This window comes from Perkinsus marinus, assembly GCF_000006405.1.
Source record: "Perkinsus marinus ATCC 50983 genomic scaffold scf_1104296937906, whole genome shotgun sequence".
Taxonomy (NCBI): Eukaryota; Perkinsozoa; order Perkinsida; family Perkinsidae; genus Perkinsus; species Perkinsus marinus.
In genome coordinates, this window is record NW_003213656.1 from 101,113 (window position 1) to 116,137 (window position 15,025).

General features: G+C 50.8%; 4 protein-coding genes across 4 annotated transcripts; 3 read left to right on the plus strand and 1 right to left on the minus strand.

Moving 5' to 3' along the window:
- Positions 1-1,027: 1,027 nt before the first annotated feature.
- Pmar_PMAR015289 (conserved hypothetical protein) lies at positions 1,028-3,468 on the plus strand (the record flags this gene model as incomplete). The annotated part of the gene is made up of 12 exons (XM_002782915.1): positions 1,028-1,093; positions 1,147-1,270; positions 1,440-1,585; positions 1,636-1,736; positions 2,179-2,293; positions 2,341-2,537; positions 2,584-2,666; positions 2,717-2,847; positions 2,889-2,968; positions 3,012-3,123; positions 3,178-3,273; positions 3,322-3,468. 12 exons carry the CDS (start codon positions 1,028-1,030, stop codon positions 3,445-3,447), a joined length of 1,377 nt encoding a protein of 458 aa, XP_002782961.1. The 3' UTR covers positions 3,448-3,468.
- A 767-nt stretch (positions 3,469-4,235) lies between these two features.
- Positions 4,236-5,213, plus strand: Pmar_PMAR015290 (hypothetical protein). The gene is made up of 4 exons (XM_002782916.1): positions 4,236-4,333; positions 4,379-4,576; positions 4,626-4,849; positions 4,900-5,213. Exons 1-4 carry the CDS (start codon positions 4,256-4,258, stop codon positions 4,946-4,948), a joined length of 549 nt encoding a protein of 182 aa, XP_002782962.1. The 5' UTR covers positions 4,236-4,255; the 3' UTR covers positions 4,949-5,213.
- Positions 5,214-6,167: 954 nt separating this feature from the next.
- Pmar_PMAR015291 (hypothetical protein) lies at positions 6,168-11,753 on the plus strand (the record flags this gene model as incomplete). Its single annotated transcript, XM_002782917.1, has 15 exons — positions 6,168-6,296; positions 6,341-6,451; positions 6,498-6,600; positions 6,654-6,770; positions 6,813-6,986; positions 7,033-7,187; positions 7,233-7,337; positions 7,388-8,134; positions 8,179-9,968; positions 10,017-10,347; positions 10,396-10,553; positions 10,601-10,737; positions 10,791-10,900; positions 10,945-11,055; positions 11,105-11,753. The coding sequence occupies 15 exons, from the start codon at positions 6,168-6,170 to the stop codon at positions 11,717-11,719; spliced, it is 4,893 nt and encodes a 1,630-aa protein (XP_002782963.1). The 3' UTR covers positions 11,720-11,753.
- A 508-nt stretch (positions 11,754-12,261) lies between these two features.
- Pmar_PMAR015292 (hypothetical protein) lies at positions 12,262-14,922 on the minus strand. The gene is made up of 6 exons (XM_002782918.1): positions 14,711-14,922; positions 14,433-14,657; positions 13,409-14,381; positions 13,138-13,362; positions 12,903-13,088; positions 12,262-12,851 (listed from the first exon to the last, which is right to left on the minus strand). The coding sequence occupies exons 1-6, from the start codon at positions 14,911-14,913 to the stop codon at positions 12,627-12,629; spliced, it is 2,037 nt and encodes a 678-aa protein (XP_002782964.1). The 5' UTR covers positions 14,914-14,922; the 3' UTR covers positions 12,262-12,626.
- Positions 14,923-15,025: the final 103 nt, after the last annotated feature.

Here is a 15,025-nt window from a genome sequence, read left to right on the forward strand (position 1 = left end):
GGTTGAAGCCAGTTGAGTTATGTCTTTAGGAGTCGATGCACACTTCGGATTGTCCTCCTCCTATCGTTCTAGTCTTATACAGTAGTTGTAAGAGCCGTTCGGTTACAGGACCGAGATCGACTGTATGGCGAGCTATTGGTATCGCTTCGCGACGGTTTAACGTCTTGGGAGCTCAGAGGGTGAGATGGCCGTGTCACCCCGCAACTGTAAGGCGTTCAACTTATCAAAGGAGTCGCTCGAGCCTTCCTCGTAAGTAGGAACGCTCACATTTTAGCTGCTGGGGAGAGATAGCGGGGATAGGAACAGCAGTCTAACGCGTATATTCTCGTCCTTGGATTCGTCAACCTCTGTCGGTCCCACCCTTCCTACTTGTTCAATGTTATTTGAAAACAGTCCTTAGCTTTTACGACTTTTACAGTTTTCAACTCGGATGTAATTTTCAACTATTCGATTGTTCGCAATAAAGTGGAGTCAAAAAATAGTCCAGGGCTGATCTGAATCATTCAAAGTGTGAATATCTGTGCGTGGCCGGTCCCTCAGGTCAGTAGTTTATAGGGGTATCGGACGGTTTAAAATGCACTGATAGCTATTACTTGTCATCTAGGAACCAGAGTTCTACGAATTCCTGGTCACACGGTAATTCACTCATTGATTTTTCCTATCTCCCGTGAACTCTTTTCAACGCAGATGATTTTTCAGTGAGCAAGTTCATGAATGGATTCGGAATGATCTCGCCTGTCGGATGATATATTACGCATCCCTAAGAGATAATTTCTTCAAATGTTTAGAAATAAAAAGTCCTCTTCGCATCGGTTGGGGAATTAGGCAAGCCATCCAAATCACAAGGCGGGATTTATTTCCCGCCGCTTCATACCGGCATATGTCCTAGGCAGTAGGGTCACCTTTTAGACCCTAGGCAGGACCCTAGGCCTTTTAGACCCTGACCGCTCTAGGCAGGCGTTCGTTTTACTGTTAGACGTAGTAAGGGACAGCAGTTTTCTTGCTAAGTTTGTTACGGTCGCTTCACATGTCGCCCTTCTGGCAGCTCTATGTATCCCACGCTTTGTCAACGATTGGTGACAGAATATGGCAGGTAGTCTCCACTGATGAGTTGCTGCTTGGATGGGTCAGCTGTCGTCGTCTCAGTTCGCGGTGCCGCTGATGCTGGTGGATATATTCCCTTTCACACTTCTACCTACAGCCATATTCGTGTTCTTCACAGGGCTGTCCAAGGCGGTCCTATTACCTTTTCTGGGAAGGCTTGTGGACAGTAATACGCCAATAAGGGGGTCTCCTCCTTGCCAAATGGTTTACTCGAGTTCGCGTTTGAATTGCAAATCGATTAAAGGCAACTCATAGCGTTAGTGTCTCGAGTAGAATCATTTCACTATGGAATAGTATGCATGATCATCATCTTGAAGTATATGCACGGCTGGCAGGCACTGATCGGCTGAGGGTAGCGAAGATCGGGTCCTTCGTCCAGAACGGTGGTATCGCCATCTCGATGATGCTGCTGTATGCTCTGGACATGATGACAGACTCTCACAGTGAACAGCCTTGGACGTTCGGCTCTGGCCTTGTCTTCGTGGGTTGCTTGTTGCTTTATTATCGCCTTGAACTGCGCTGGTTGCTCAGGGAATGTTCTTACTGGTGGGAGTAACGGGTGATGTGATATCCTCAGTGGCGACGATCAACGTAGAGAAGAATTGGGTTATGATAATTGTGGAGGACTTGTGGTAGTACTAGTATGGGTTGGATATGCAGGGAGGATCTGTAACAGGGCTGAGGATCTGAAATCCGATCGTGCAGTTGTATAGCTTGCTTCTGGCAAATCTGATGGAATGAGTAGGAGCGGAGTTTCACCCGTGATATGAAAAACACCAGTGAAAAACATATTTTACGACTACTGCATTCCGCAAATATCGCGTTTTTCACCGAGTTTTACGCCACTTCACGTGAAACGGGTGGAACTCCAGTATTGTATTCACTGGTGATCAAGGATATTCAGAATAACATGGATCACTGTCACTATCATCATTGTAACGATTCGAGAGACCTTGCAGCAGTAAGATAGGGTATTAGATGCAATAGTATTTTCTTTACTATAGATCGTATTGCATCACCAGGATATTCATTGCGATGATCACGGCTTATAACTGGATTACTTCACTGTGTCAGCGAATCGGATCCTACCGTTAATCCTGTAGAGTTGCAGACCCACTTGAACAGCGTCATGCGTAGAGTCGATCTCACAGCCAAAATGGGCAGCCCTTTGGTCATTGGACTATTACTGGTGATATTAGCTCGGCTGGTCGGCTCAGTCGGAGGTGTCCTGCTCAGACTGGTGGTCGTGGCACCGTAGTACGAGGGCTCTTCGCAGTGGGAGGCTGGAGTGTACTTACTGCATGGCCTGTCTTTGCTCTATGGAGAGGCGTCTATGAGACCTATCCAGGACTAAGGGTCAAACCTATTCCGACAATCGACGATTCACCGAGGAGAAATAATATGCTGGCAGTACTGTGGCGAAGTTGGGAGATGTAGATTCTAGTGCTTTGGTTCTTCGGTGGAGCTCCGGGCCAACAGGTACTACCACGACCCGGTATTTCTGGCCTCACTTAGTTTTTGCTTCCTGCATTTCACCGTTCTATCGGATCATCACCCACTGAGTAAGCTCCTTTTTCTCTTGTTTATTCCAGCTCACTTTGAGCGCCCTCAGCAACGGCGTTCCTCGCCGAGGAGAATATGTCGCCTTTGTCGCTGGGTATCGCTCGAGCGGCTGGGAGCATCGGAGGAATAATGGCTACACTCATGTGGCCTATGGTCGTGAAGTCCTGCAATGATGATAGTGTGAGTAGAGCATGGTGTGGTTCGGTCACTCCACGCTCTAGGTCCGCGCTGGATGCCTCGCACTATGGGCCTTCTGGAGCTGCATTGCTCTTATCGCTATCGAGTTCGCCTTTCATACATCGTAGTAGTTTGGACGCTCGATAAGAGGATGATCATATGCTCAGGATTGAGACAGTGTTTATGCTCACAATGATAGTCCTATCGAGGCTCTTTCTCTGGCAAGTGGACCTCTTCAATGTAGCTACTATTCAGCAGTTTGTACCACAGAGTCGAAGGGTAAGCCTTCATGGGTCACCATTATGTTTTGGTACTCACTACGTCTCTGTTCAGTCGGAGGTAACAGCAACACAAGCGGCCACATGCCAGCTGTTGGAGATGCTCATGGGAGTCTTCGGAATGCTGCTTAGTCGTCCCTCTGATTTCAAGGTCTTCGTTTATCCCCTCTTCACGTCACCATGTTCGTGTCTATCTCAGTTCCTCGTGTGGCTGTCGGGCGGTGGGATATCGGCCAGTCTAGGTCTCCTCCTACTATGGCAGCGTTTGGTATTACCGCGCATGCTTGGGCGCCGCACAGGGGCAGGACTTGGTCTCCTACTGTGAAGCTTTACTTTTGTTTGCCGTTCTGAAGATTGTTTAGGTTTCTCGAGTGTTTTAGATGAGCCAAATTTACTGAGTTGTGGTGATATGATATTGTTCTCTGGGAGGAGCTCTCAGTTGGCTGCTGCCTATAGCGTATAAATGTGTGGACCCCACCGGTACTCTCATCCTGACCCTCCGTCTGGTCACAATAATTGCCATTCTGTACTGCTAGTAGAGGTTGGTTGGAGGATTGAAGAGCTCACCAGGTTGAGGCGCTTAGATCTCTGAGATGAAGGACATCGTCATTGCTCTAGATCACTGGAAGGAATGAGGAGTGTGAAGAGTTAGAGTCGACCAGGGTTGGTAATGAGTAACTGATCGACGAATTGGATGATATTAAACAGAAAGTGCCAACCATTATCGAAGTAATCTCAATATCATCAATGCTCCAAAGTCTCCGAGCAGTTGACATAATTGATGTTTAGTCTGTGCTTGAGGACGGGTTCAGACATGACGCTGACTCTGAAGCGCTGGGGTGGGGCTGTTTCTTATTGTGCAGAAGGACTGCTCAATGATTTGGGGTCCAGATAAACCGGATCAAGAAGTGAAGCCTTTCCTGGACACAGTCGATCGATAAACCCAGCTGAGATCTTCACAGACTGGTTGGGGCTGAGGAAGACTTTAACTTGAAGTCGGAATTTGGTCCGCGTGTGAGCCCGCGTGGCCATGTTTTTGCTTTTGATATTCTCAACGGGTATTGAGTATTGTGTTATCCTGTTACTATTCTAGGCCTCTGATGATAGTTTTTTCTCTTGTATTTTTTCATAATATGTCTCTCATGCTACCTATCCCCGCTCGGGCCCCAGCCGATCCCCTCCGCTTTAAGAACTCAGAGTTGAACGATGAGGTACTCTGGATGTTCACTTCAACTATTCAGGATGTTGCTCAGCAGCTCCCGTCCGTCCCCGTGTGCCAGCAAAATAGTGACAACGATTGTGAAGATGAGTCGCCACTTGACACTCGCTTGTTTGCTGCTGTATGCAACGCGCGGCTCAACTCGGGGGTTCCTTGTGGAGACTCCGACGATGCCGCGTCAGACTCAACAATGGCCTCGCTCGAGGGGACCAAAAAGGTGTACTTCGATGAGCAGGTGGGAGAGGTCTGTGTGTGTCTTAGTAGAGCGATATTTTCCTCCATAGGTGCGCTTTCGTTTTCACAATTTCCCAGTAAAATCAGCTGACAAGAGCCGCGAGGATGTCGACCTAACAAACGATATCAAGTGCTTCGACGGTGGTAGTCTTTACGCGGTAGCTGGCGGCTGCAAACCACTGTGGGAGTTTCCGACTCTACACATGCTAGATAAGATGGTTGAGTGGATGACCACACCAACCGCCAAGGTCACTCCTCATCGCCAACGTAGCAGGTGAGCGGACCACTCTGACTCAACGAACACCGATGAATCATTCTGGGCAGATCCCATGGATCATCCGAGGACATGTCTAGCCATGGTTATATCCCCTAGTTTCGCACCTACCTATGTTAATATCTCCATCACTGTTGCTACACCTCGGGGTTGAATCTGCTTGCATCATGCAGTTTCCTCTTCCCCTGGTCATTCAAGAAGTTCATGTCTGTTACAGATCAGAGAAGTTTGTATATACGTTGCCAATTTTGACATACAGCTGATGTTAAAAACATTATCGTTTCCCCAACAGTAGACGAAGGCTTCGTCCGTAGTCTGCTTGGGGGAGGTTTTTGCTCCTTCATTTCGTCTCACTGGGCGGCTATCCTGCCTCGAGGCTTGAGTTGAGTCTCGATGCCATAAGGACGGAGTTGGACTTGGTGATCTATCAGTTTTACCGATGTATTAAACATTCACACTATGCAACACTTGCTGGAGTGTTGTGCTCTATCAAGGAGTATGCGGCTGATAACAATGAGGATGTACCACCATTCGGATGGGGATGGTTTCAGGGAGGAACTCAAGGCTCCAGCTGAGACGGTAGTAGAACTGGAATGATTAACTGATCACAATAGCGGCTCTATGCAAGCATGGCATACTGGAAAGTGGCGAATTCGGTACTGTTCGATTCAACTTGGTCATTTGCAGGAGTAGCGAGTTGCTACTTCAGAGGGTCGTCTTGTACAGGCCTTTCGTCTGAACACCAGCACTCACTTTGGGACACTCTCAACCCAATCCTAGTTTGAGCATGCTCACGGATTATCTTACCTGTGTGATCAGGCCTCGTTGCCGTCGATTAAGGATGACCTTATAGCTATGACGAAGACGATGCAAGGCGGGCAGTTGGATCACAGCTGAGGCACCTGCTGCGCGCTCGCTATTAGTATAGGAAGACATCGAGTGTAGATTGGAGAATGACTCTCAAAGTATCGGCATGAGCTGGCTACCGCAGGGAATCAGAACAATGCTTTCCTTGATCAAAAGCTGGACCGTGTGCGGGGTAGCTAAATGCAGGTTTACGGGCTTCAGTGCAATAGACGACTGGGTTAGGACGGCTGGTCGAGAAGGGTGGTGGTCAGCGGCTCAACAGGACTGCTGCAGCATGGAGTGAGGAGGCTGCGAGCTATAGGGAGGACGTGGGAGCGAGACTCCGCTTCGAGGCCTATTCCATCACGTCGAAGGCATTCAATTGGAGAAAGAAGGCATAAGGTCGGGCTTGCCTGGCCTATCATCCCGACGCTCATCTGACGTGTCGTGCCTGCTGTTTCCTTATATCCCCATGTCGAGTTCAAAGGCCGAAGCCACACTGTGTCTTGTGAAGTTGATCAGCCCTTCTCGAGCCTTCGAGATGGCCACTCTCGAGCTGAAGTCATCCGCAGATGGTCCAGTAGGAAGAGCTGTTGGAGTGGTAAACCAGTGCTTATATATACAGTCTAGTCTCCCTCTTCTTAGGAGGAAGCTGCCGCTTGGGCACTCTCCCATATGAATGATGGTGATGCCGGCCCTGCACAGGACTCGGCCCTCACAGCTAGTGCTGCAGCAATGGGAACTCAACAGAAGCAGGTCGGACTGTGTAGTAGCCTAGTACCATGCTAGTAATTCTGGATAGGTCCATAGATTCATCGCTGAGCTGCAAGGGACGGAGGAGGAGGCATGTGCGGCTCTGAAGACAGCAGTATACCGCTGCCGTCAGGGAGACTATGCTGCACTTAGTAATGCTATCAGCGGGCCAGCCGACTCCTTGTGACGCTGTGTGGTCGCTCAGCGCGTTACATTGCTCTATCTCCGGTATGCGAGGAGCTCTTTGCATTGGCTGAGAGGAAGAAACAATCAGATGGGAGGACCATAGGGACGACCACGCTGTTCCTCGTAGAGCTACTAGGTAACCTCTACCCTGCCTAGCCTCAACCACCGTATCCTTCAGGATGGACCTTGCTGGCATGTGTTGACAACAGATTCCCAAGTTCCTCGGCGACTGGAAACGCCGTGTGCAGGGGAGTTCTCAGCTCCTCTACGATGTTCGCCTCTCGCTGTCTCTTCTCTGTATTAAACACCTCCAGAGACTGGGCCCTCATAGGCGCTTTGAGGCTCCTTAGAGGTACTTCGTATCGTAGCAAGCAATGGGGCATCCCTGGTTTGCTCAGGGCTCTTCTCGTTCTCCCCTAGAGTGGCTCTCCAAGCTAGTACTGCTGTAGCCACCTGGACTGTTACCCGTGACAGCAAGGGGACTGCTGCTAATGATACAGTAGAGCATGGATGGAAAGCTCTCTCGAGGCTGCTTGGCCGGCGTCGAGTCACGGTAGTCGATAATTCTACCACGCCATGTATCAGTATTACTGTTTAGGCCGAAGGTGACACAGTACGGGAACAAGGCCTCCTGCTTACAGTGGCTATCCTGAAGGCAGCTGAAACCAATAAGGATCTTGCAGCTCAGCTGGTCCTGCACCCCGTCGGTTTACTACAACGTTGCAAGGCTCTTCGACTAGTCTTGTTGTGCAGATGTGGCGACCGTTCCTGAGTCGAGCCCTGGCTGGCAGTGGCAACGAGGGCTGCGTAGTTCCCCAGCGTCGAGACCAAGAGGAAAGCGGCTCGAGAGATAGTGGTGCTGCTCTGGAGAGGATGCGGCAGGCTGAGGTTGCAGTACTCGAGGCACTTGGCCGCTTTCTGGCCAATTCTAAGGTGAGTTTCCCTCAAGATTTCAACCTCAAGAATGGCCGTATCGTTCAGTCACGGAAGAGTCGCTTATTCACGGACCAGGAGTTCTTCCTTCCCCGGTTGTCCCGAGTGGTGGTCGAGGCCACTGAGGAGTCAGTGATGGACGCTGCCGAGGCCCTCTGGACGGCCATTGCCACCAACCATGCCCTCTGGGAAGGGGACATGGAAGGCCTCGGGGCAGCTCTGGCAGCAATGAAACCTCCTTGTGACTCCCAAACCAATATCCTCGTGGGAGCTCTCTCTTCGCACAAGTCTGCTGTTCTCTGGCACACTATAGCGGATAAGTGCTCGCTGGCTTTGGCACCGAGTCCTTCCCTACGATGGCTGGCGGCTGTGTCATCTGCTGTGGAGTTATTGGATGATCCCACGCCTTGCGGGCCGCCTTACTTACCTGCATGCCTCAATCGATCTGAGCTCACCGCTGGGTTATTGTTCTCCGGAGAAGGGAAGGTGTTGGTACGCAGTGCTACGCTTGGTCTGGTCTCAGCGGCATTAAAGAGGCTTACTCGGAATCATGTCAAGGACAACACAGTAGGTCTCAGCTCTGTAGCAGGACGTTGAACGGTTCATTTCAGGCCTTGAATGTTGTTGCTGGACATCTACCGGACATGCAGAGCATCCTCAATGCCAAGCCGGGGACTACTTCAACTAGCGCTCCTTATTACTTGGCCTGGTCTCAGTGCATTTGCGCCTATCAGACCGCCTTACCTGGTAGGTTCCTCCAATGTAAGTTCGACTGGGGTAGAGCTCTCATGGAGTGCCGTGAGCCTGTGCAGAGAGCAGTGCTCCTCCCAATGACCGTACGAGTCCTCGCTGGCTTCCCTCTAGGGAAGAGCAAACTCTCCTGGATGAGACACTTGGTTGATACTGCGGCGGAAGAAGAGTTCTGTCAGAGTCTCTTTGATACTGGTCACTTCACGACCTACGAGGAGGCTAGACTGTGGGGAACCTTACCTTCTAGGGAAGAGAAGCTTTGGGTCGTTGCTGTCTTGCAAGAACTGGCACAGCATCCACTACTGCCTGTTGGCACATGGGTATCAGACTTCGTAAAACAGGCCCTCACTGGCAGGCCCCAACCTCCTGGGCATAGCTGTTGTGTTACTGACGTTGTTTTAAGACTCGCTCGATCGAGCGATGCCTCTGTAGAAGACTGGGAGCACCTCGTCGGGAAATGTGATAACCAGAGCGACCTGTTGAAGGAGTTGCGTCTGTCGCAGAGCCCAAAGGAGGACAGCCCTACTACCGGCTCATCCTCGGAGGGCGGCCCCTTGGCTACTTTGCTCGCCCGTCCGTTGAACCACCAACTTGATTTGACGCCTGCTGCGAAAACGCCAACACTAGTGGCTGCCGTAGTCGACGAGTTAGCCTATGAAGGGCAGTTTAAGGCCGCCCTTGAGGTTCTGCTCACTTCCGTTCCTGCTAGTCGGGAGGAGGTTCCTGGCCTCGACCGAGTCCTCAGTAAGAACGCCTCCTTATTAGCTGCCATTGCCAGCATCGCCTCTGACACCTTCCGCCATAGTCTGCTCTGGCTGCTGACACCGAGGGTCCTAGTACAAGTCTGTCAGTACCGGCAGGAGATTGCTGTAGAGACAGCCGACTACCTCCAACATAAGCCGAGGAAGCTGAGGAGGAAGTGGGGTGATAGGCGCTTCCAGCGCTGTGTCCTAGCCGCTTGCTGTGCTCTAGTCGTTCATGACAAACCCGAGAGGGCCTCCCTTCTGGCTGAGGAATTCGGTCCTGTATCGGCAGAGCTTGACAAAATTCCCCAAGGTGTACTGCCGCAACTACCACAGGGGCTGTTGGACCTGAGCTCTCTGGATACTGCTACTGTCTTATCCAAGGGTGACGCTACCCTCAACCAGTGGTGGGTGGATATGGGACGTTTAGACCTTCTTGACGAGGCCTTGGATGAGGACACGCTCCAGAGTGTTCTCAAGACTACGACAGTTCCCGAGGCAGTTTTGGACGAGTTTGTGAAATCCGATCGGGTTTCTGCGTCCACAGTTGTTGCTGTTGCTAGCCAGTTAGCTCGACAAGAGGCGGTCAAGGACAGCGTTAGCCAACACTGGTATGAGAAGGTCATACCTTCCCTGTCGGACGAGACGCTCCGTGATGAAGCCTCTGTCCTTCTCGCTGTCCCGTACACACCCTGTGAGGAGTACTCACACCTACTACAGCGGCTGGTCAGCCTGTGGGGCATGAGCCGCTCAGATAACGACGAGGCTCTACTGAAAGTGATACTGGAAATGGCCTGCCTCCATGAGCTCTCTCGGAAGGCTGAGTATCGACCTGATTCCCGGATACCTCGGGCTATTGCTAAGGAGTGTCACAGGCTTCCTGTACCCGACATCTTATTGGATAACAAGTAGGTTTTACTGGCCTTTTTCCAATTGAACTATCATTGCTGCCTCAGCCTCTCCATAGCGAGCTCCGTTCGCTCTGAGTCACTCGACATAGATGCCTTCACGGTTTTCACCGCTGGTCGCCTGAGGAGAGCCGAAGCGACAACCACAGACGAGGACTGGCAAAACTATACACCAGCGGCTGAGCTTGATTCTCTTGTCACTGAGATCTGCTCTGGCGGCCGGGCTTTGGGCGCATTGGTGTTGGCCACGTCGAGCAGAGACAAGATCGTGAGAGATCTCTCCCGTGGTTCTCTTGGGAGGGTAGTCGGCTGCCTCGAACTGAAGGTCCAAGGTCGAGATCAAAGTGGGATACGCCTCGGGTTCAGAGATGCCCACGAGGTACGTCATTGAACATCTCTGAATCATGCGAGAATGAGTGCCCTCCAGGTGCTCTTCCTCCTGCATGCCTTTCTCAATGCACTGCCGGAGTCGACGGACGAACCTTCGCCGTCAGTATTAGCCCATGCTGTGGCGCAGATGGCCGCAGTTGTGGTACGCCCGGAGTCGCCAGAGTACGAGGAGGTGTGCCATGGCATTTTGGCTAGGTGAGACTCAGGAGGAGCTCGCTATGATCGATGGATCTTCCTCGTAGGCCCTCCCTTGACACAGCAGACATACCCCTCTGGTTCGACTTGTTCTACTCGAAAAGTGTCAGTAACTGCACCCACCATAGACGGTGGATCCTGCAGGTCCTCTCCACAGCGACGCATCCGGACTACATAACACCAGGTTGGCACCTCTTCTACTTAGCACTCGTGATAGAAGGATGCTCTCCCCTGTAGATACCGTGACCGGTCCACTAGGGAAACGTCGAGTCCCGGAGGCCCTTATGGCTCTCACGGCCGACGTGACACAAACGGATGTCCAATTGGAGTGCCATGCCCTCGACATCGTAGTCATAGTCGTTGCTGTTGCTAGACACTTCTCGCTCTGTAGTTACTCAACATTACAACATTTTACTCCTCGAGGCCTGGGGCCTTAGTGAAGTTCGTGAAGAACCATGCTGTGGTCGAGTGGTGCTACAACTTGCTCCGAGACAAGGCCCATGTAAGATACTTCCGACTTCACAGCTTCTACTCTTACTACCTTCTCTCAGGTATCTAACGTGCGTTCTCGAGCGTTGAAGATTGCTGACATTCTGCTATCGCGATTACCGATACACCCCACTCTGGTCGGGCTGCTCGACCTCTACTTCGGTCTGGGCGATGCTCAATCGCTACGTGCTCTCGCTTCTACTACGTTGCCTCGGTACATTCGTTGGGCCCCGTCGAGCCTCATGCGAAAACTAGAGGGTGTGGAACTCAGTCCGACCTGCGTCCTGCGTATACTAAGCCAGAGGCCTAGTGATGAATGCTTGCTGTCGACAGCCGTAGCGTCCATGAAATCTCTACCTGCCATCACACCACCAGATATCGTCAAGGACTTGGAGGCTGCGCTGTTGTCAGTGAGCGAATACTGCCCGCCTCAAGCCATTGCCTTCGCCCGGATGGCCTCACGCTGCACTGGCTTGACGTGGAAGTCACGTATAGCCATCATTTCCATCCTGTTACATGGCAATAGAAAAGCGCTGATGAAGCTTCCTTGCGAAGCGTTAGAGGCGATGAGTCGACTACCCGCAGTCGAAGACCTTTCCGCGTGGTCGGATGATGTACCAGACGAGATTGTCGAAGACTCGGAAACACTCCTGCGGATGACGATGTGCTGTGTATAACTAACGTAACTAACAACGTACTTCAACTTGCCCATTGAACTTTCTGTTGTTAATTATTCTTCACTGGAGGAGTCCACTGATATCGGCAATTATCATGCCACAAGTAAGCAGCTCCGCTCTTACCTTATAACTCAGCACTGTTCGAAATGCACGGCTCTAAGCCGACGTTAGCGAATCTGTGAAGAACGGTGATGACATCGAGTGTCACTGTCAGGTAACTGTTAGACAGTCACTTCTGGTTCATCAGCGAGGTATAGTTTCTCTCCTTATGTGCTGAGCCTGGATTTGAACGGCGAGCAGTGTAAGATGCATACGCCAATTCGTATACATCCCATCCTCTCCCCATGAACACGATGAGAGATGAATAACCGAGACATGATGTAGTGAGTCTTTGATACATACCATCGGGTTTCTGTAACTCTCCCGATTATTAACCCACTAGAATCACTACTGACTATTAACCAAACGTAGAGTTTCAAGGCAACAACAAATTTATTTCAAGTGACTTCACTCGTTATATCATCAACACAACTCGACAATTCCAGCGATTTTATACAAGTATTCGATGACTTAACTAGTTTAACTGTGAAAATAACAAAAGATTGTAAATGGTATACATCGTCGGTTGTTATCAGCATCAACTATAGGTTATGGTGGTAGACTACTATAAATTATAGTCTGCAAAAGATATAACCTATAACCAATCCAACCATCTGCGACACTCGAGCGTGTAGTTCCCTTCATACACTGTTATTAGATGTGGTAAGAACGGTACGAATCACCCAGCCAGAGCAGAGACTTAACCACAGTGGTAAACTAGAGCCGTGCAAATCACTTCTTGCTTTGTGTCAAAGGCTCCGCGGCTTCGCCTTCCGTCACGTAGGGTATGTTCAACCACAGAAGTGTTTCACACTGGTGGCTCGACCTTCGGGACCGGCATTGAAAAGTCCGGGTTGGGCATAAATTCGTCCTTCACGAAAGTATAACTAATAACGTGGGTACGCAACCACAGAATCGACTCTGACTTTTTCCACGACGGCTGCTTTTTCACCCAATCGCGGTACATATCGTTGGAGACTATTACAGCATCCTTCCTATGAGCATATTGTAGACAGTAGGAATCGTCATAATCCTGAGAAAATAGGAATACTTCAACCCTCGAGACCATCTTGAGCAAAATCACCTTCGACGGAGTCAGCGCCAGTCTACCCTGAGTCTGCAGCTTCAGAAGAATGCCAATATTGTCCACTGGTATGTGAGTAGGAGCTGCCTTGATACCGTGTACCGTTTGGACTCGCATCTTCTGTGCATTACGAAGTTTAAATAGCTCATTACGGTTGACCAAGTAGTCTGGGAGGAACACCATAACCTATGGAGAAGCGAGGAAGTTAACCACAGAGCGACCGTTGGGATCTCACCTCATGGCCTCTAGAGATGTAGTAATCGACGCATATCTGCAGGCCTTTACATGTGAACTGCTGCCCCCCATGCCTGTTGGCCACGTTGGGCCCATCAATTAGAACAAGAGGCTTATACTCGCTCTCAGACGGCCTCTCATGTCTACCAGGCGCGTGTGACCTCACGACTGCAGTCCGTCTACGTGTCGATTCATCATCAGGATCACCTTCCGACAAGAAACTCCCCTAAAATATAAAACAATGATACTCCTGATATCTTCCCTGAACTCACCCATCTATCTGTCCGACATCGAGCCCAGGGCGATCGATGATGATTGACTGCCTTCGAATGTGCGATGCCTTCTCCCTTCTTGCTCTCAGACCTCCTGGCGTCACCCTTCTCCGACTGGTCATCCACCATCGGCTCGGCAATTCTCTTGAGACTGACTTCCTTCGGAATCGAGAGGACACCGCGAGTCTTAGTCTTTGTCGAGATGTGAAGGCAACTTTGGACCAGCCTACTCGCCATAGTACCGCTCGGATTTCCACTCAGCTCAGCTGGGGTTATATTCTTATTGAAGATATCCGTGAGCACAGTAAATGTCCAAGGGTCCTCTGCTGCACTAACCGCATATTCAGCACAGTGAGCTTTCACGATCCCATCTACATCGGCATCACCATGCCAGTAAGGCCCCATGAATTCGAGACAGAGGAGGAGGGAGCACCATAGGGCCGACTCCGAGATACGACACGCATCCATCGCCGGCTCTAACGCCAACGTTGCTCCTATTGACGAGATCAACGACTTCACAGGTCCACGTTCACCCCCCAAGGACGCACACTGAGTGATTGCCGCGGTCAGCAGTACCAACCAATGCCAGGTGCCAGGGGATGTCCGTGCCGGCTCGTCGACCATCACTAAGCCCGCCAGTTTCAATGGCTCTGGGCTATAGGGCTGCTCACGCAGACTTGAGATGCACGCATCCAAGATCGACTTCGCGAAGGGGCGGCTAGCCTCGGGAACTTCGTTCAGATGCCTAGCAGTACTCTTAATTTTGGAGATGAGAGCGTCAGGCCCATCACGCTCTGGGTTATGTCGGAGCAGATCATAGCAAACCTTAGAGAGCCTTCGACGCTGCAGACCGGCTGTGATAGAGAGTAGGCAAGCAGCAGGTGACGAGTGAGAGCCGAGGAGAAGTATGCACCTCTCGTAATGCTCAATGGCGAGATCAAGGTGACTTGCCTCAACAAACGTACCGACGTATCTGCCAACGGGATAAGTCTTTTCTATGGGAAAAGATTAACAACCATCGTACCTCTCCAGGTCGCCAAAGACAACCTCAAGCCGACCGTCCAACAGTCGGCGGGCATCCGCCTCAGCATCTCCTCGAACTTCGACTACGCGGCGCTTCAAATCAGTGAAATACATACATACAGTCTCAGCTTGAAGCCTCAACTGCTCCGTTAACTCGGCGTGTCTTCTCTCATCGTTCTTGTCCAAAGCTCTCAAATCATTCATGGTATCAGAGAGAGGATCGTAACTATCAAACACGCCGAATCAACAAAGTGGGTTCAACTGCCAACCCCGCAGTACACTATCTTCCATATTTTCCCCACTGCCCTTCCTTTGAGGGCCTCGATGAACCTTCCTTCATCGGGACTGGTCAATGCCATCTCATAGTAGTCCAACTTCTCGACAGGGCTCACGGAGCGACGGTAGCCACCAGATTTACCCTCAGCTCTCGGGCTGAGATCTTCCACATCTTCGCTGGGAGTCGATATGTTACCGTCATTCATCGCACAACTGATGACCCCAGCCCACTATTACGAAAACCCTGGCCAACTCGAGTCACGTCCGGAAAGGGTAATAAAGGGACAAATGATAGCAAGTGCCTCGACGTGCGGCGTT

What these genes read in the sequence shown, in the direction of transcription:
- Pmar_PMAR015290 (XM_002782916.1), top strand. Translation starts at nt 4,256, where the DNA reads ATGTCTCTCATGCTACCTATCCCCGCTCGGGCCCCAGCCGATCCCCTC. An exon ending in AGGTGTACTTCGATGAGCAG is followed by an intron (nt 4,577 to 4,625) that starts GTGGGAGAGGTC and finishes TTTCCTCCATAG; the next exon opens with GTGCGCTTTCGTTTTCACAA. An exon ending in CCTCATCGCCAACGTAGCAG is followed by an intron (nt 4,850 to 4,899) that starts GTGAGCGGACCA and finishes CATTCTGGGCAG; the next exon opens with ATCCCATGGATCATCCGAGG.
- Pmar_PMAR015292 (XM_002782918.1), bottom strand. Translation starts at nt 14,913, where the DNA reads ATGAATGACGGTAACATATCGACTCCCAGCGAAGATGTGGAAGATCTC. An exon ending in GTCTTTGGCGACCTGGAGAG is followed by an intron (nt 14,382 to 14,432) that starts GTACGATGGTTG and finishes TCCCGTTGGCAG; the next exon opens with ATACGTCGGTACGTTTGTTG. An exon ending in ACATCTCTAGAGGCCATGAG is followed by an intron (nt 13,089 to 13,137) that starts GTGAGATCCCAA and finishes GCTTCTCCATAG; the next exon opens with GTTATGGTGTTCCTCCCAGA.